Below are 20,707 nucleotides of genomic sequence, written 5' to 3'. Positions count from 1 at the left end.
TTTTCCCTCTGCAGCACAGAACTACAGAACACTGCTGGTGTTCCACTGATCCCAGTGGAGCAGCCTGACTGGGACTGACAGCCAGCACAGGGACAAGGCAGGGCTGACCTGGGAAACTCCCCACTGGTGACACAAGGGCAAGCATCACCCTGACAGCCTAGGGGAGAACTGAATGTTACAAGTTTGAGATTTATCAGCAAAAACAAGGCCATAAATCAGCAGAGAAGCGGTTGCCAGACAGAGGGAGAATTGTCTGTGAGAAGTGATGGCCATGGGGCAAGCACAGAGGTGTTCACAGCTCCAGCCCCCACAGGAAATGAGGAATTGGCAGCCAGGCAGTGGCTGTGGCTGCTGCTTCCCAAAGAGTTCCCGGAGTGGCTGGGTGCCATCGCACAGCCATGCCCAGATAGCAGCCAAGAGCCTGCTCCCACTTCCCGTGCCCCCAGGGCAAACCAGCAGGTAGTTCCTGGACCTGGCTGACAGCACAGTTGTGTCTTTAAGCCCCATTTCCAGCTCTTCTCACCACAGAACAGTAATTTTGGCTCATGCTGACACACACAGAGATGAAAGGCAGTGTGGAAGGACTGAGCACCACACAAGACCTCTAGCAGTCAAATCTGGGCTAATCTTAGCTCTCCCTGGTCAGAAAATAGCTGTTTCAGAATTATATTTAGGCAGAGGAGTAGGGACCTGTTGGCCAGCTACTCTGAGCAGATGGGCAAGAGGCATCGGGTTCCCCCTGCAAGTGACAGCCAGCTCAGCCACTGTCACTGACTGTGCTGCAAGACCAAGGGCACTGCCTTAATCAGCCACATCCTGATCTGCAGAGCTGCTGAGCACAGGGATGCTCTAAGCCCTTCATGTCAGCTGAACATGGCCATGCCAGACCTGTCAAGGTCTAACCAAGCACTAAATGACCCAAAACCTTTGGGCAAACACTCCCCTGTCTGCACTGACTGTGCAGCCCAACAGCCCAGACCACCCCTCTTCTGCCTCTGAGCATCAACCAACTGTGCAAAACCCAGGAGACAGGGAAAGAAAAGTGACTACTTTTGATAAACACCTGGAAAAGTGAGAGTACACAGTGCTGGCACTGCTGCTTCCAGCAGTGGGACACACCCCTGTGATTACTGAAGGGAAAAGGACGGGATGCTGGAACAACCTGTGGCCATAAATCCAGCTTGGCTCCCTGGGATGGGAGCAGGCTTCCCTCTGGCTGCCAAAGTGCTCCAACCTGGCACCAGGAGAAGGCACGACTCAAGACACCAAAGCCCCCATCACACCTATCAGTGAACCCCTGTGGTCTACCAGGGGTTGAGGACCACAGGCCACAGTCCCTAACAGTCACCCCTGAACAGAAGGGCACAAGGATTTCTCTTTTAATATAAATTTGTTATTTTATTAAACAGGATTAACAATCAACTGTCCAGAATCCAAACAAGCAACTCTTCTTCAGAAAAAAATTTTGGAGAAAAATGACCCAAAAAGGGCCTGTTTCTTACTGCAATCATGTCCCTAAAAGTGATACTTTATCTTTTGCTTTATAAAAGTAAGAAAATCACTCTCTCATCTTCATTTATCTATCTATGTGTATATATGCACCATGTACTTCAGAGGTGAGTATTTAACTCTGAAGACCAATATGGAAGCCCAGAAAGAATGGAAATACTCCCAGCACACCATCACTGCTGGCTGAGGCTGGACCAGTCTGGGGTCTGTCCATGGCAATGGTGACCACGGCCCCTTGTCAAAGGCAACTTTTTGGTACAGTATCTTTGGAGTAAGCATCTTGGCAGACCCCTGGGATGCTAAAGCACACCACACACTCAGGTAAGAAAATGATGGTCTCTTCTCTGGATGCACAGCTCTATTGCTTATTGAGTAAAAACACTCCAATGCACCAACATCCCTAAGGAATTTTTGGTGAGTTTCTCTGTATAAATTCTCCACCAAACTGAAGATCTGACTTCTAGCCAGTGTCGTAATTGAGTGAGAGAAGCAATCAGATGGGACATGAGTCAATGTGTAACACTGGGTCCAAGTTAATTTACTGATTCAGCCTTGAGAGTGCCTAATGATTGTGTCAAATCAGAAAGAGGGCAGAATTGTTAAACCAGGCAATCAATCACATTTTTTCCGAGTCCTAAACAAAGGTAAGAGGAAGATCAAACTGCAGATCACAGGAGCTCTCCAAGATGAGTACAAAACTGGGAAAAATCCCAAAGGCAGATTTTGACCCAAAGTGGTAAGATTATGTTCCAACTTCCTATGTGTGTGCGAGCATAGTCATGGCCAGCTGTGAGCACAGCTGGGCCCTGAGCCCAAGGCGTGCACTTCTGCAGCAGTGACACTGGGAAGCCTGATATATGGGAGTTCTTGTCCAAGAAAGGATGCCAAAAAATTAGTATTTTGTTTTAAATGCCCGTCAGACCTGTGCACAGGCAGGGGCACCAGCCTGCAGCTTGTTCTTGTTCCAGTCTTGTTAGTACAAGACTAACTCTGGGTAAATATAGCTGTGACCAAACCCTCCCACCCACAGGACAAGAATAAAGCCTCTGTGTCTGAAAGGGCTGCTCACTCCCTGCCAGCACTAGCACACCTCTTCCCTGGAAAGGTGAAGATTAACTCAGGCCACAGAGTTGAAAGTGGTTATTTCAGCACCGCAGGCTAGGGCCAGGCAGGTCAGTGGGACAGGACAGGTAAAACAGGGAAAGGGGAAAAACTGCAGGAGAGGTTCTTCTGTTTGTATTTGCAGTACAGAAACACCAGCAGATGGAGAAGGGAGTCAGGCCAGCAGGCAGATCCAGTCTGCTTGCACAACAGCAGGATAGGAAGCTGGATATCCATTCAGGAGAGAGTTTGTGGGGTACAGGTAGGTGTATGTGATAGCGTGATTCTGATGAGCACTGTAAGGGTTAGCACAGGGCTGCCAGGAATAGAGACCGACTCTGGGCACCTCCTCCCAGTATTCCCACTGGCAGAGGAGAGGCAGGCACTGGTGAAGAAGGGCCCTGCTCCACGCTGGCTCCCAGGGATGGGTCATGATGCATTGGGGACCATCCCATAGGCTTTGTACAGCTTGTTGAGCAGCTCCTGCTTTTCCTTCTCAGGTAAGAAGCTGGACTGGGCTGCATTGATGTTCTGAGAAGGCAGAGGAGGAACACAGAGACATTAAGACACATCAGACATGAACACATGGTTCAAGTGCACATCCCAGCACTCGGCTCTGAGCAGCAACAGGCGAGGGAGAGTATAAAGTTGCCACCCTCAGATTCATTTCCATGGCCTTGTTTTATGACAACTGCTCTGGCCCATCACTAGCAGCAGTCCCAGGAGAAATGAGACCAGCACAAAGCAAAGGCCTTTAAGTACTCTGGAATATTTGGGATATGCACTTTGAGCCTGGTCCTACTTTCCTGCCTACAGGGCCAGAGCAGAATTTTCTGGTTTCCATTAAAAACTCTTCAGCTTATAAAGAAAAACCAGTAGGTTGTTCTGGGCTGCACCAGGACACCAGCAGAGCACCCAGCCAAGGCTGACTTACGACTCTCTTGAACTCCTCTTCAGTGAATCCCATGTGTTCCTTCACAATGCCATAATCCTTGTCAATGGTGGAGTTAAAGATGAGGGGGTCATCCGTGTTTAGAGAATAGTTGGCGCGATCCTTCTTGAATCTGTAAGGAAATCAGGCTCAACTGGTGGGCAAAGCACTGGGTGTGACACTGTGCAGTTCTCAGGGTGAAATGCAGCAAAAGCAAAGACCTCGGGGCTGTCCCTGCAGCTGGCACTGCTGGAGACAAGCACAGGGCTCAACTTGTCCCCCCATAGCTCTGCACTGACCTGCCAGTAGTGGGTAGTGCAGCTCAGAGCAGGGCAGGAGGGACAGGACAGCCTCCCCAAGGGACCCCCACACCCCTCCAGCTGCACTAGGCTCCCCTGTGCCAAAGGACACGGATTATGTCCTAAATAATCAGCTGTGCCTTAGCTTTGTAAAGCAATAAAGCAGCTGTAATCAACCCAAATCCTAGTTATTTGAAATTTCACATAATTGAGAAGTCTTACTGTATTACGGGGTGTTTGCTGAAGTCCGGAGAACATGCTCCAGTGAGATAACTGGACCAAGGGCAGACCTGTTTGGGGGAGGTAAGCATGAAAACCAGAATCAACCACACAGATCTGAACCCCAGCTGTGGACACAGATAGCTCAGCACACTGGTGAAACCAGACTAGAGCTTTGCTCACAGCTGCCCCTCAGCGCTACTCCGACAGACCAGTGCATGCCCCAGGACACAGATGCAAGGAGCCCACAGCCCACATGACAGTGGCAGGGGCCAGTGGGATGTTTGCCATGGCCAGTCAGTCACCAGCCCTGGTTACAAAACCACCTGCATTAAGTACATACTCCTTCTGTTGGTTGGATATGTCCATTCTGGGGAAAAGCGAAGTAAATCCACACATGCACTGTAAGTCCCACGCATTTCCACCCTCTAGCCAGACTTGCTCTGGTACAGCAGCCTGATTTGTGGAAGGACAAGCCTTCAGGCTTGAGGTGTATAAATTAGTGAATAAGCCCTCCAGAATTTATCCTTGGCCACATAAGGATCCATTCTTTCTGCTATGTGCCTCCCACAAGCTGCTGTGCACACCAGCGCTCCCCTGCAGCACATCCCAGCCAACACCCAGGTTTGTCCCCAGCATTTTTCCTGTGGATCTTTGGGCACCTGGGTACAACACAACATCACTGTACATGTGGTCAGCACTTGGGTGTCAGCTCCTGTCCCTGGCTGTAGCACAGCTCAGGTGAGGGCTGGTTTTCCACTCAGACAGCAGCTACCTGGTTGTCACGCTCCCACCACATGTCCTTACCTCAAAATGCATCTTTATTTTCAGCAGCTCCTTGTAGAGCTCAGGGTCCTCCAGGACATGGTATCCGTGGCCAACCCGCTCGGCCTTCAGGACATAAACTGCCTAGAGAGCAGAGAAAACCACTCAGAGCTTCCCACACAGCTCAGCCCCTGCCTGCCCCGAGACCCCCATCCCACTGCAGGTACAGCCTGCACCACTGAGCTGGCTCCTAGGATGTCCTTTTCCAGCTATCAGGCCAGATCTGTCCATGTCCCCAGTGTTCACTTTGCTGTGGATATGGAGAGGACATGGATGCCTCTCTCCCTGGTGCAGGGCACATCACACCCCTGTCCCTCTCTACCCTGAGTCAGGAACTCCTCGTACCTCCTTGACCATGGCAGCTGGGCCGGCCTCCCCAGCATGGACAGTGCGATGAATCCCACATCTCTCAGCTTCCTGCAAAACAAGGGAGAGAGAACATGTTCCTGTCCCATCACCTGCAGCAAGGTCAGCAAGCTCTGGGGCTGGCACTGCTCCCAGGGGCACAGCAAGGCTCCTGTGCCAAGAGCCCACAGATCACGAGCCTTGCACTCCAAGGGCTGCAAGAGCTCAGTAATGTCACATAGAGAGACACTTAAAAATCCTGGTTATCTTCCACTGGAGCCCAGCCAGGCTCTTCATGGGTTCTTAATACTGGGTGAGTTCACCGCTCCCTCCTCTCCAAACAGCAGCAAGCTCTGAGCTCCTCTTCCTCCACCCACTTGCCTTTCTGCATGAACCTTGCAGCAGTTGCACTCTTTGGAACTTCCACATTTTTTGCCAGTTCCAGCCATTTGGGAGAGTGTAGAGGCACCCCAGGGCAGAGATGAAGAAATGCTCTGACATTGAGCACCTCTCTCCTGCAAGGGGCTGGGGGTGGAGGCAGCCCAGCCGTAAGGACCCTGCGAGTGCAGCTTTGGGTGCAGCTCCATGACCATCCTGAAAATTCCTTTGCAGGGGCCACAGGCCACCCAGGCTTGGGCTCCAGCCATGGAGCCTGGAGGAAAGCCTGGAGGGAAGCCTTGCTGGAGAAGGACCACCCAGCTGGCAACAGCAGGCAGCCTGCAAGCCCCATCTTGCAGCAGACATTCTTCACAGACAGTCCTTCAGGGCTTTGCACTCAGGAGTTTTTTTCAGTTACTTAATACGGATGGGAGGAGGGTTTGCTTCAGCACCTCAGAGCCTGAGCAAGCCCCTGGCACAGAGAGAAGACGCATCCTTCAGACAGAGGAGGCTGGACCTGGGTACTGCTGGCCCACCAGGGCAGGATGAGACTGCCTTCCCATCAGTTAATAAAGCCCTGTGCCCGTGTCCTGGTTTATAATCACCCTGTTCAGCCAGCACAGCAGTGCAGGCCGGCCTTGTATCAGCTCGCACTGATGGGGTGAAGACCCCAAGGAAGCCCCATGTGGTTTCAGACCTGAGCACTGCTTGCAGACCACCACCCTTTTTGCCAGTGATGGTGCACGACCTCCTGCCCCACTGATGGAGGGGACTAACAACCCCAAATTTCCACCAGCAAAGAGAAGCGAGGCTTTCCCTTCCCTTTGAGCCACCGCAAAGGCTGAGGTTTAGTGAGAGCCTGGGATCAGGCTCCTGAAGCCATTCCAGTGTTTCCATTTGAGATGATCAGATAAAAGCCCTGCAAATGTGCAGCTTCTCCTCTTCTCCTCGGGTGATTTCTGCCAGACTGGAAAGTCCAGTCTCTTCCACCCTTGGCTGTGGTTTCACCAAGCCCCAGGAGCCAACAGTACCGTGGGATGGGGGCTGGTTTGGGCTCCATGTCACTCATGTCACAGTGCTACAGGATAGCATGCCAAGCCCCAGCTCTCATGTTTTAGCAATGATGCCTGCCATTAATCATTTAGGAAATATAAACAAATACTTTTGCTATTTAACTGAATGTTTTTAATAGCTGCAACGAATTTTTAAGCTGTCCCAGCTGTTTGCAGTTTGAAAAGCGTCCCTTCACACACGTCCCCTCAATATACATGTTTCTTGTAATTTCTTTTAAAAAACTTATTCCACAAACCTCATAAGCCTTCTTATGCTCAGAGTAATTCTCCACCTTCAGGGACTCATCTCCAGCCAGGTCGACAGCCACCACAGAGTCATTTCGATACTTCTTGCAGAGCTCCACCACCTCTGGAGACCAGCCTGGAAGAGGCAGCACCAGGATTCAGGAGGAAGCATTCAGAAGGGTCACACCTTCAGCATTTTTCTAAACAAATCCTGGTCCTATAACTAGCAGGCTAGAGCTATTTTCTTCAGTCTCTCCTAAAGCCTGATGCTCAAAAAGAAAGCTAGCAAACTCCTAGAAAGGTCTCATCTCTGTCATCTTCAGGCAAATAAAAGCTGTCAGCTGATCAGTCTGTTGTCAATGAAAGGGAAATCAAGTGCATTCACCAGCTATAAAACTGCTCTCATCATGCTCTTCTGCTCACTTCAAGCAGGGGAAAAAATTAAGTACTTTCAAGCAGTGGTGACTGCTGCAGTTGGCTTGAGGTAAGATGAACTGCACTGCCCTGGGGCTGTAACCTGGTGTGTTGGAGAAATCTCTCAGCTCCCGAGCTTTCACCCCTTCCCAGGCTGGGCAGGGTGAGGGTAAAGGCAAGAACTGTCCCATTGGATGTGTTGTGCCATGGAGGAGATTGGGCTGGGAGGGATCTCTGGGGAGCCCTGTACTGCAGCCATCCCTGCCCTGCTCTAGGGCATCCTTGACTCCCCCGAGGATTCTACTCCTGGTGGGAAGGAGCTGAAGTTTTATCTATTTGCCATCAGTAAGAAAGAGAGTAACAAGTGGCCAGCAACTGCTTCAGAGCTCTCCCTGATCAGGACAGATAACCTCTGAGAAAGGAACTGCATCTACCAGCTCCCACAGCACTTAACCTCAGCAGAAAGGCCAAGAAACAGAGATAAACAGTAGTGTTAATAATTAACAGGCACCTGCTGCATACAGACAATCCCCAAATCATACGAACACACCAGGATGATGTGTGCAACTTCATCATCTTTTTTTTCCCCACCATTTTCCAACTTGCTGCGTTAGAGCCATTCTTTTATTAACAAATTTAATATGAGTTTGTCCTGGCTGGCATCTTTGCCTTTCTCTCAACAGTTCATCAATTACAGGGTGGCTTCTCACTGTGCAGCACATCCTGAATGTACTGCTAGAGACTCTTTATCAAGCACATCACTGGCTCTGAGTATCAGCTGGTGCCCTGGGGCACAGGTATGAGAATGCCACCTCTGCTGTTTGCACAAGCAATCCCTCCTGCAGTTAAATGCAGGCTGTACATGCCCTTGGATGCTCCTGCCACCTCCTGCCTTTACCACTTGTGCACTGGCAGGGACTGTAGCTGCAGGTCAGTGTGACTGTGCCTTACAGCTCTCCAGTTTCTACAAAGAAAAACATTTTCTTCCTAGAAACTAGAAATATAAGGGTCAAGTTTTCAAAGTCTTGTTTGGTGTTGACTGTGTAGGCAGGAAAAAAAAAAGCACTCTCAAATTCGTATTTCTTGACACAAATTAATCATGTACTCACTAGGAAAAATCTTTCCACCATCTACCCTACTAAGCCTATATAAAACTGGTGAGAGATACGAAGATACTCAGAATAAAATCTTCACATAATAAAGCTATTGTCACACAGCCTCTCTCTGGCTGCATCCTTCCCTAGAGGAAGATGCTTGCAGAACTCAGCAGCCCACTGAAATGCTGGAAATTGGGTTTTCTTCCTATTCTGGGTCACAGCACCTGTTACCAACAAAGTTTCTCATCGGAGCTGCTGACTTTATAAAAAATGTATTATATACATGCCTTAAGTATATTTGACTCGTGTTTTCAGCTTAAGCCAGCAGAGACTGGCTGCTGCCAGTGGATTCTCTGGCTGCCCCATGACCCAGGCTAAGGAAGGAGCATCCTGCTGTAGGACCATGAGCAGGGAAGTGTGAGATGTCATGCCTGGTCCTCCTTCCATGACCATTGGCTCTCAGACCTCCAGTCAGTCATAGAAGATGACACTGCTCACTGTGCCAATAGCTTTTATTGGCCCAAGGTGAGCTCTGGCCTTTGGGTGGGGAGCAGAGATCACAGTTCCCCCAGGAGAGGACAGAAGAGCCCCTTTTGTCCCTCTCACAAGACCTTTCAGATACTGGTTGTACCCACAGACCCCCACGCTTGCATCCAGCAAACCTTTGCCCCACAGTGAAAGGGGCAGAGGACCCCCACCAAGACAAGAAGCTCCTCAGCACTATCTGATCCTGCATCACACCCAGGACCGGGGCTTTCCCCACGTTCCTGCAGGGCCCCAGACCCCGGGGACGTCCCCACCGCCACGCGTCAAGGAAGGGGAGCAGAGCAGCAGGGGAGCTGCAATACATTACTTGGCATATGGCGCATGCAGCATAGAATAGACCTGGCTTTGATGTGGAAATCCCTCTCTCCATCCTGCAGTCCCTGATTTACGAGCTGAACGACTTCATCTGGAGTGAGGTCTCCCCTGCAGGGAAGAAAAGCCATCAGCAAGAGGCCAGATGTGCTAGGGAGGCAGGCAGGAGTTGCAGGTCCAGCCCAGCATCCCCGTGGGAGGACAGGCTGCCCCAGGTTCCACTCACCTTAACATCCAGAGATGCCCACTGAGACCACCCAGAGCCTGAGGGCACCTTTTATACCCCTGCCATGGCCACATTTACCAGATAGCAGGCACTGAAGCAGGCACAGGCGATACTAAGATTTAGAAAGGCCTTGGGGAACTGGGTGCCCACCCTGCCTGAGCAGAGGAGCCCCCTCTTTGCCAGAGCATCTCATGAGGGCACACAACTCTCTGCAGCCAGGCAGGGGAAAACGCAGGGCTCAGCACCCACCGCAGCACACTTTGGAGGGGCCCCAGAGCCCTGCATTGATTTAATGCACATATCACAGAGGGGATGACATGAAAGGAAGGGATCAGATCACCAGCCCCCTCCAACACCACCCACCATCGCTGCCAGCTCAAATTCCTGTTTTGTGGTCAGGCAGTCCATATCTCTCACAGGGAATGGCTTCAGACAGAAGGTTGAGCACAACTGCTCTGCACATGCAGAACTCGGTGCCCAGAGCAAGGGATGTTAAAACACTGCAGCACACAGAGATATTTAAGATGAAAAACCCTCTCAATGGGAGAGAAAGCTGGAAGCATGCTGGCTCTTGCTGCATGGGAGGAGAAAGGTTTGTTACAGCAGCCTTTGAACACACAGTGGCTGACTGGCACTGGCCATGCCTTCTCCATGCCCAACCAGCCACCCACCAGCTCCCCAGCACGGCAGGATCACTCACTCAGCTTGTCCCCAGGGGATGGGATCCACACCAGCGTTGGCCAGGAGGTGAGGGCTGTACCGGACCTCCACGTAGGCGATCCCTTCCTTTGCTTTTGTTTCCACAAACTCGTAGGCAATTCTCCTCACCGCCTCACGGTCACCCCTGCAGGGGTGGCAGTGGGACCTGTCACACTCAGGGCCCACAGGGCACCTCCAAGGCTGAGCCAAGGGATCCTTCCAAGGGTTGAGGGGGAAGAAGCAAAAAGCAGGGTACTTACGCAATGGCAGGCATGTAGTAATTAAATTTCTCTAGAAACTGGGGAAGTGTCAGTGGTGTGTCATAACTGACATACTTCAGGAGCTCCTCAACAGTATTTCCGGGGAGAGGGATGCCTCTTTTCCTGGAAATGAAGTCACGTGTTACTGACAGGGAAGGTTATCGCGTTTTTAATCAGTGCGTTTCATACGCCAATTGCCTCCAAAGCTGGCGGCATCAACCACCATTTCTTCACAGGAAAGATACAGCACACGCTGTCCTTCCAAAATCTCCTCACGGATGGAGCCCTGAATCTCAGCGGGGAGGAAGGAGATCCAAAACACAGGCAAAGCACAAACAAACCGAAATACAAGCCCAGGCTGACCCGGCAGGAACACAGCCAGGGCACATTTTAAGCTTAAGAAGGAGTTCATCTAAAGGGGCTCTGGATTATTTCTTGGCACCTCCTAGACCTAGCAGCAGAATTGCCAAAATTCTTTAGAAAAGTTAATTTCCACTTATGCAGGCTCAAAGGACTGAAACATCACAGAGATGCTCCAAGGCCTGGGGTCACACAGGCAGAAGTGTCGTGGCTCATGGGTTTGGTGCCAGCAGCTCCTGCGAGCGAGCTGGTTCCTGAGCCCAGCATCCTGGTGGCATCTTCTGTGACAGGAACAGCTCCCACACAGGAACAAATGGCAACAACTGCTCTCACCAAAAGGACAGGCATGCTAATGCCCACATAAATGCTTCCAAGAGGGAAGAGCAGCTGGAATACCGAGTGGGTGAAGGTGTTCCTGGTGTGGTGACAGCCGGGATCGAGGGTGCTGCCAGCCAAGGCTGCTGCAGCTTCCTGGGCAGGCTTTGCCACCCCCCCCCACCCCGGTACCCTGCACAAGCCAACACAAATTTGGAATAATAACTAGACATTTGTTTTTAATCCTCTTTCCTGCCACAATGAATTACATCTGATTGATGGAAGAACCCTAATAGAGACAAAACACCACAGACAGTTTAGTGCTGCGATGCCAGCAACCATCCCAATGAGCCATGCAAGGACACAGTCCAAAGGACCCCGCTCCTGGGCTTGGTAAACATTGCTCCTTCCCCACTCAGCCAGGAAGGAAACCAGCCCCACGCTCAGCCCTCACATGCAATCTGCACAGATTAAGTTGCTGGCTCTCAGCAGGGAACACTCATCCCTGCCAAGGCATCGGTTTTCCTCCCTGCCTTGCCCTTTCCATGGCACTGACACATCAGTCTCTGCTCCAGGAACCAACTTGCACCTTCCTCCACCTGCCCGGGGAAAGTTTCCTAGAGCAAAGCCACTTCCCTGACCTCTTTCATGTGCTTCCTGAAGAAGTGCCTTCATGCAGGCATCAGTGGCAGTGCTTTGGGATGATCCACACTGGAGTCACGCCTCTGGATGAGGAGGTCTGGTGGATCATGCCAGTGTGGTTTTTGGAGCTCCTGCTGCCCCATCCAACCCTCCTTGTAGCTGGGATTCTTCTTGAAGCACAGTGGCCAGAGGGGAACATGTTTGTCCTTACTGCCACCTCAGTGTGCTGCCCAGAGCCCCCTGCAGCCATGGGCAGCACCGTGCACACCATCCCACCATGGAAAGGGAACCTCTCCTGGGGACACCTAGACCCTATGAGGGGTTTGACACAGCTCTGAGCCCTTTGGCTGGGCAGGGCAGATGCAAAGACTGACCCAGATCTGACAGAATTGGAGACAAAGTTTCTGAAAACAGCTGAGTTCAGCAGTGCAACTGCCCAAGGGGGCTTGTGCATCTCAGCAGCTTGGGGTTATGTGTACATGGTCAGACACCACCTGGCAAATTTATTTCCAGCTCTTTACCTTTAAAAATAGACCACAAGCAGCTTTCTGTGCCCAGGGTGAGGTTATTAAGGCAGTCAGTCCCCTATAGCCTTCTGCACTGCTCCACCGCTTTTTTTGTGTGTGAGTTTAAGTTTTAGAGCCCATGAATAGCACAGCCTTGCTCCACCCGAGGGCTGGCAGCTCAGGGAGATGCCAGGGCTGTTTAAAAATAAGAGGGAACTCAGCACACACTCAGGCAATAAAGGTTTCTGCCCTAAGCCAGGATCCTGGCACAGGATCCCCAGACAGCCAGTGCCTCCTGGCTTTCAGGGCTCCTACAATTTTCCTAGGGGACTACACTGGCATTTCCCATTTGCAGGCAGACGGACCCAGCAGAGCTCCACAGAGTCAGCACCAACTCTTTTGTTCATTTAGACCTGTATTCCAGCCCTGCAGCCCACCAGCAGGAACCCTGACTCAGTTCACCATGCCAGCATCCAGCAAAAAATGGGGTGGACAGCCCTGACCCACCCTCCTCTCTGACTACGCAGCAAAAAGTATGGCCAGGCCCTGCAGAGAAATCTACTCCAGAAAGATTATTTCCCCGTAGGACTGCACTGCCTTGGAATCTGCTGGGCTCACAGAATGCCAGAACCACTTCCCATCCTCCTCAGAACTGATTTCCTCCCCAAAATACCAGAGCTATGCCTAAGGGCTGTTTCCCAAAATCCTTACCCTTGCCACCTTCCTGATCTGAGGGTATCAGTGACAGCTGGAAGAAATCTTGTTTACTTTGCTTACAAATGTGGAGCCAGGCCCTCACACAGGTTAATCATTCACCCCATGCTTCCCACACAATCTACACTGAAGGAAGATGCACGTGGGCTCTGTCAAGGAAACAACCCCTCTCTAAGTCACTGCCAAGTGCTTCCCTGGGTCACCCCCACACGAGCGTGACTCCTTGACTGCTGACACCGGGCAGACAGCCTGGGATTCAAATCCACATGGCAGCAGGGCAGGCAAGGGCACCCAAGCTGGTTTTTCCTCCCAAACCATGGAACAGCAGCACCACCAAGACAATGCTCACAGCCTGCTGTCATTCCACTTGCTTTTGCGATTAGGAATGTGGAAAAAGAGATGAGAATACAGTGCCTCTGCTGTGTCCTGGGTACACTTCAAAGGCAGGCAGCTCTTTATGAGACATCTTCTGGACTTTTCTCATGGTGGCGCCTCTCAGCTTGCCCAGCTCACAAACCCACGACCACCTCAGTCACATCCCTGCTACCTGTGAAGCCCCACTGTCTTTTGGGGTGTGCTCAGTGTCCTCACACTGTGCAGTCAGGTCTGGGCAGAGACAGAACCAGCACCAGCCAGGTCTGCTGCCTGCAGGAGCTCATCTGCCACAGATCTGGAGAAGCAGAAGGGATGATGCCTTTGAACTGCAGCTCCCAGAGCTTCCTTCCCGCCCCCAACTCACTTGCCGAAGTACAAGATGGTCTCTGGTCTAATGGCTCCATCCAGGTGGACGTGAAGCTCTACCTGCAATACGAGAAATGGGTCAGGTACTCTTAGAGCTGCAACAACAGTTCAGAGAGAAGGAGCTGGTGCTCACGTGGGTATAAATGCAGCCAATACAAAGTCATGACAAGGAGGCACATAAACATTTTTTAAAATATAACCATTATAAATTTTCTTCTTCAATATCTAAGTATCATCTAAATATTTTGTTTTGGCTGCTGCAGTTCACACATTTAATGAATCTTTAGAAATTTATTCTGTTTCCAGTAATTTTCAGGAACTGTCCTATCCTTATTTAGAGTTCGGGAAGAGTGAAAAAAGCAAACCCCAAACACGTTCACTTTCCAGCTTGCTTCCTCCTTGAAATTGCAGGCAGCCAAACACCAATTAATTTGCTAAGAGTCATTACACAAAAACTTTGACTTCACTTCCAAGAATCAGCTCCTGATGGGTTGTTAATTACTTGGTATTATCAGGGCTTACAGGCTCTCTAATCCTACATAAGGGGTCAGTCCCATGGCACAAAGGTGCTGTAAAAAATAATAGTAACTAGCTGTGCAATAGAGATAACAAGGTTTCAAAATAAAACACTTAAATTTTTACTTATTTGCAATGGGACAGTGACTCAGGTCTTTTCACTCTGAAGCCCTGTTTTCCCATTATTGCTGAAACACTGGATTTTGGAGAAAGAGACCCAGAAAAGCAAAAGCAAGCTTTTTCCATTAGCCAGCTGGGGCTTTTGGAGGAACATGACAAAAGTAATTTGCAAGTCGAACTGGGAAGGAAAATATTAGCTGTAAAATGTTTCCGCTAGATATTCATCTTTCCAGAACTGTTTTCTTTTAAGTAACGGAATAGCCTACAAAATACATATCTAATTTTATTGTATTTTTTAATGAAACTGTAGATTAGAAACTTAATACACTAAGTTCTTTTTAGATATAACATCATGGACATCTTCCTGCATAGACGATAGCTGCAGGGTGCCAAGGGTAAGAATGGAGTAGGATTCAGAAGAGGACTGGATATTTGCATGGATAACTAAACTACCCAGGGTTACTAATTAAAACCCACAAACCCTCTGGCGTCAGGGCATGTATCAAACAATAACTACGAGGAGCTGGGAGAAAATTGAGTAAGCGGTGCCTGCAAGTGTCCAAGAGCAGGTGACGTGAGCTCCTGGCACAGGGCTGGCAGTGCCCATCTCTGGGGCGTGCACTGATGCCCATGAGCTCACTCCCATCCCTGCACACCTGCCCTGCAGGCAGAGGCACCTGACTCACTGCCAGGGCTGTCGCTGGCCACTTCTGCTGCAAAAGGCAGGGCAGGGACAGTGCTGGGGGTCAGGCCATCTCCACACCATGGCCATGAAGCTGCCACGGAAGCACTGGTGGGATGCCAAATGCAGATGGGCAGGCTCAGGATAGATCAAACTGCTTGTGGCAATCAGCTGGCCCAGGGGTCATGAACACACCCACAGACACCACTGTTAGCAGATGGTAAAAAGATATCCCTGCCACTTCTCCTACCCTTAAGATATGATCTGAATCTACAGAGAGGAAGATTTTAAAAGGGCAAAACCTGATCTTTCCCCCCTCCTTGAGTTACACAAGCCTGCTTATGAGGACTAAATGTCCTGCAAAGCAGCAGATAAAATAACAGGCTACAGACAGGGTCTGCACCGCCAGATGTGGACGCCTGGCACGTTTTCCACTCTTAAGCTCCAATTCCTATTTTAAAACCATGCAAGATCCACTCCTTGAGGTATTCAACAGCTTTTATGACTTTCTGATGGAGTTACAGGCTTGAAATTTGCTCACACTGGATTTAAAAACAAAGCAACCTGAACCTATTGAGGTCTTCTCCCTCAAATACTTTTCAAGTGTTTCCTGCAAGAACATCTCAACATGACATTTCCATCAATGAGAAAGCAGATTCCGTGGCATCCTTCATCTATGTAAGCCACCTCCTTCTGCCACTTCTGCAGGTGAGATGCTTGTAAAGCAACAAAGTTCCTCTCCAATATCAGCAACAGGCTCTTTCTCACCTGCCAGCTTTTTTTTTTTGGGTCTGGAGACACTTAAACCAAGTGCTAAGAAACCGTCATGCAATGCTGTTCAACCCAAAAGTTTTGGGTTTCCTCAAGATCAGTGCTTCAGAGCACCGTTTCCTGCAGCTGCGATCTCTGCTATTTAGACGGCCAAAGGACATTCAGGAGAAAATGGAAAGGTGTGCCTACAGGGCTCCAGATAAGGATGCAATCAGCAGAGGCACAACCCAGCAGCACATCTGCCCCGGGGGGCACTCTTGCTCACAGACCCTGAGGGCTTCCAGGTCCGTGGGAGGCTGCTCACTGCAGATTACATTTCAGCTCTCTTCCTTCGTGTTTGTTTTGGGTAAACAAAGCACAAGTCTTTTCCAGATACAAATGGGTGACACGACCTTGCCTTAAGCCAAGGAAAGTACCCAGATAAGGATGAAAGAGTTTTCTCCGAACTGTGGCTCCAGGGGACGATGGCTGAGCAAGCAGAAATTAGGTGAATGCAGGAGCTCAGTACTTCTTCCAGAGCTCTCTGCTCCTTAGTACACAGCTCCATGTGGTCTCCCACCCCAAACCCTCCAATTTATCTGGAGAGAAAGCACGCGCACACATATTAAATTGGGATCTCAACACTTGGTGAAGGATCTGAACAGCACCACAGGCTGCACCAGCACTGGAGAGGAGCCTTCAACCATTCCAGGACCACTGATCATAAAATCACAGAAAGGTTTGGGTTGGAAAGGAACTTGAAGGTCCAATTTAGCTCCAACCCCCTCTGCCATGGGCAGGGATGCCACCCACTAGACCAGATTGATAACTTCCCTTCTCACAGCCCATCTGGATGTGGTATCACCTGTTCTGATTGCACCAGCACTGGAGAGGAGCCTTCAACCATTCCAGGACCACTGATCATAAAATCACAGAAAGGTTTGGGTTGGAAAGGAACTTGAAGGTCCAATTTAGCTCCAACCCCCTCTGCCATGGGCAGGGATGCCACCCACTAGACCAGATTGATAACTTCCCTTCTCACAGCCCATCTGGATGTGGTATCACCCCTTCTGAAGAACAAGAAAGCAGCAGAACTCTCCAACACTTTCCTGAGGCAGGAGCTTTGCTCTTCTCCCATTTACAGTGAGGACCCTCAGGACCAGCTCTGTGCAGCCACCCTTCAGCTCTCCTGCACCTCCACGGACCTCCCACCATCAAAAACCCAGAGTGTAACGCAATAAAACTTTTAGTTTCACTCTAGGCTTGTTGAAAGCCAGATGGATGGGTTTAAAGAATGTTCAAAAGGCTGTAAATCGTGCGTCCTCAGCACAGACAGCCCCCAGCAAGACCATCAGAGCAAACCCAGTGCTTTCCATTTTTATGCTGAAAAAGTTTTAGCTCAACCATGGCACGTGATTCTTTAGTGCAGATATCAGCAAGCTGCTTCGGACTTTCAAAAAGGAGAAGTTTTAAGGGCTCTGGCTTGACTTCTCTGAAAACATTGTAATGTTTTCTTTGAGATGTAATAAGTTTCAAAAATAAATTCAAACACAAAAAGGAAGGTACTCAAACAAGTATGCTCCATTCCAAGATCAAGTCTGATTATTTTTAATGTAGTGAAATTAAGGGGAAAAAGTTAACCAAACATTCAAAGTATTTTCAGCCACAGTCAACCCAACACAATTTCTCTATTATGGTTTGATCAGTGGACCATGGCAGAACAGTTACTTGCTCAGCTTGCCCATTATATGGCATAAAAAGAGCCATTCAAGCTAAGGCACTTGAAGGTTTTGTGTATTAGGTGGTTTTAGGGTCTTTTAAAAAATATATACAATGACCAAAGTCAGTCTGCCCCTTTTATTGTGAGGTTTCCAGCAGATGTTAATACATAATCAGGCAGCTGATAAAGTTGCATCATTTAAAAACCCTTAACAGTGCCCAGGATTATTTATCTGCCTCTTAAAAGGTGATAATTTAGGTTCATTCTATTAATCCCAGTAGCTGAAAACCAGGGCAGTTACAGCTGTAATTTGTCAATTATTAGGTAAGTGTGGCAAATCACTGCAAAAAACAATGAACTATGTTCCCCAAAGACTGGTTTTATGGACGGGTACTGTCAGGAACAAAGTGATCCTCATCCTAAACTCACCTCAAACACTCATTTAGAAGCAAGAGGTGAAAGTGGCCCAAGGGGGTTGTGAAGTGGAAGTGGCACAGTATCATCCTCAAGCCTGAGGACACCACAAATGCATCTGGGAGATGTATCTGTCACATGCTTTAGGGCATGAGCCTTTAGAAGAGAAGCATGGGAGACTACAAGACCCACACTGCTCCACTGCAGGAAATATTTGTGCTTTCTAGGCAGCTAGACAATGATTCATGGGTTTGGTGGCTGAGGAAGAGGAGGGTGCTCCCGTGCTGAGCAACCTTTAGTACCACCCTCCTGGCACCAACTACTCAACCTCCACTGACCTCAGCAGGAGACTTCTGGTGACATTAACAGGTGATGGTGGCTGTGTGTCATCCCAGGTGATGGTTCTCATGGGGTGGCAGGGCCATGTACCCACCGACCCATCACAGACCTCACACCCACACCTGGTGTTCACTGGAGCGAGGCACCACTTCAGAGCAATAAACAGAGTCCTGGCACTTTGTGCAGCACCAAGCCAACCTCTTACTGCCACCATGTTTGACAAGTGGATCCGGGAAGGTTATCCAAGAGCATCCTTGTACTCAGTTATCAAAGAACTGACCACACAAGGTACCACGGTGTAAGGTATGGCTTGAGCTCAACGCAGCCTCAGCAGCACCAGGCTCTGGCCCATGCCAAGTCAGGGGTCAGGCTGTGCACAATAAGTGGACAAGCCAAATACAACATCATCCTTGACACATCACCGTGCACTCGCAGTCCCCACAATAGGCACAGAGAGTCTGCAGTGCTGCAGGGAGTGGAGTGGGGCAGGACATCCACCCAAATCCCCTGGGTACAGCCAGCAGAGGCACCTTTGGTGCCACCCAGGCTGGGTCAGCAGCCACTCTTTGCTGAGAGGCTGACACACACAGTGTGCCTGGCAGAACACCTGCCCCATGTGACCTGATGATTATTTTGCAAACCAGCTACACCAGCTGCTGGGAGGGAGTGAGCCTGACCCCAGAAACCCCTATTCCCATTCTGTTCTCCACAACACAGCTCAAGGCACATGGGAGGTGCAGGAGAAGACAGCCACATGTCCTGAAGCCTTCAAGGTGGGGCTGGCCTACAAGAAGAGGAGCCAGCAGCAAGCAAGGACAAGGTCTCTGCTCTGGTTGTGGAACAGAAAGGGTGATGGCTGACGTCAAGAAACACCAACCTTTTCTGCTCTTTTACAGCCTACGATAAGCAGGGTTCAAAGTTGTCCTCCTGCAGCTCCCTGTTCATCACTGCAGTCACTGGGAGTCAGCGAGTTCCTGAAAAATGCAGAGGCAGCCCTGGCCCCACATTCAGCCAGGGCTGAAGCTGCTCCAGTTACCAGAAACATCTCTAAAACACAAAACTGATCGTTCCCAATGGCAGAGGATCCAGAGGAATGAATAGGGCTCATTAACTGACTTCAGGCCCATTTTTTTTCCCCAAGCCTGACTTAGCAGGTTCACAGGGCTGAAAGGGACTGCCTGAGTCAGGAAAACCAGTCTCGTAACTGCCAATAGCCAGACAACAGAAGTCTGATCTTAGCAGTCAAACCCTGCAGTTTTTCCTAGGTCTTTCTCTTCGGTATCCCACTCTCCCACACACTGGAAAAGTAGAAGCACAAATGAAAGAAGAACTTAAGTTGCTTCTCTCGGCCAACAGTTTAAAACCACTGGGGTAACACAACAGCCTTTGTTCTTAGTGCAGCTGATGAAACACCACTATCTCCCAAAACTGAGGTGGACTTAAAAAGGCTTTAACCATTAGCAGCTGCCAACACTGCAGGGATTTTGGTATCTTGCCTGCTATTCCATGGATCAGCTTCCTAGAAAGGGAACCATAATGATGGAATGAAACACAAATCAGACCTGTGCACACTGCCTTTTCCAAGCATGTGAGACTTTCCTGGTGCAAACTCAGACTGAGAGATAAACGGTTTGGGAGCGAGAGAGGATGCAAACAGCAGCAAAACCCCCCAGTCCTTTCGTGGTTTTGGAAACAATCTCCTTCTCTGGAAAAGCCACAAGCAGTTGCCACCACTCACGTTCTCCCAGAGTGGGAACACCACAAATCTCACATCATTTTTCTTGGTCTCCTCTGCCTTGACTCCTACTTCTCCCCAAAAGCCCAGCCTGGCAGACCTGCTCCCTGTACAGCAGCTTACCCAGACCACAGCCTGAGAGCTGAGCAACCCTGCAGCACCGGCAGTGTTCTGCAAATCAGATACAGGGCTATTGCTAACCACAGCTGTTTCATCTTCTTCCTCTTCTATTTTACAATCTAAATAACAAACATATTACCGTATGATCCTACTAGAGATGTAGTACACAGGGCATGGAGAGAGTGAAAGACTGGAGCACACTCCGACAGCAGCCACCAAGGTGGTGTCACGAGTATCTGAGGAGTAACTGAACTAAATGTGTAAGAGAAAAAAAAAACAACAACGAAACCGCAAAAAACCCCAACCGAAAGCACCCACAAAACAACAAAATCAGCCCACAAAACAAAATAAAAAACACAAGAGAAAACATTTGTTTTAGTAGACTACGAGAGTAGTTGGGATGCAGGGCCCTTCAGAACTTGCCCCTTCCCCATCCAGGCCACCTGTGCATCCCCAGCCCGGCGGAGCCCTGTCCCCGGCCGGGCGCTGGGATGAGCCTGGACCCGCATCGCGGCGGCGGCGAAATGCGCGGGACACCGGGGAGCGCCGGGCCAGGGCAGCGCAGCGCCCGGCT

General features: G+C 49.9%; 1 protein-coding gene across 1 annotated transcript in view; it reads right to left on the bottom strand.

Moving 5' to 3' along the window:
• Positions 1-1,371: 1,371 nt before the first annotated feature.
• Positions 1,372-20,707, bottom strand: part of ADA (adenosine deaminase) — a 26,205-nt gene continuing 6,869 nt past the window's right edge. The window contains exons 2-11 of the mRNA XM_017732977.1: positions 13,736-13,797; positions 10,460-10,582; positions 10,201-10,344; positions 9,270-9,385; positions 6,917-7,041; positions 5,230-5,301; positions 4,867-4,968; positions 4,063-4,130; positions 3,545-3,674; positions 1,372-3,141 (exon numbers count right to left, since the gene is read on the bottom strand). Of these exons, the coding sequence (XP_017588466.1) occupies positions 3,040-3,141; positions 3,545-3,674; positions 4,063-4,130; positions 4,867-4,968; positions 5,230-5,301; positions 6,917-7,041; positions 9,270-9,385; positions 10,201-10,344; positions 10,460-10,582; positions 13,736-13,797 (1,044 nt within the window). The 3' untranslated portion in view covers positions 1,372-3,039. The remainder of the gene's footprint in view (positions 3,142-3,544; positions 3,675-4,062; positions 4,131-4,866; positions 4,969-5,229; positions 5,302-6,916; positions 7,042-9,269; positions 9,386-10,200; positions 10,345-10,459; positions 10,583-13,735; positions 13,798-20,707) is intronic.

This window comes from Corvus brachyrhynchos, unplaced genomic scaffold, assembly GCF_000691975.1.
Source record: "Corvus brachyrhynchos isolate BGI_N302 unplaced genomic scaffold, ASM69197v1 scaffold10, whole genome shotgun sequence".
Lineage (NCBI taxonomy): Eukaryota > Metazoa > Chordata > Aves > Passeriformes > Corvidae > Corvus > Corvus brachyrhynchos.
The sequence above is the reverse complement of the archived record's forward strand: the minus strand, read 5'-3'. Positions and strand labels throughout refer to the sequence as shown.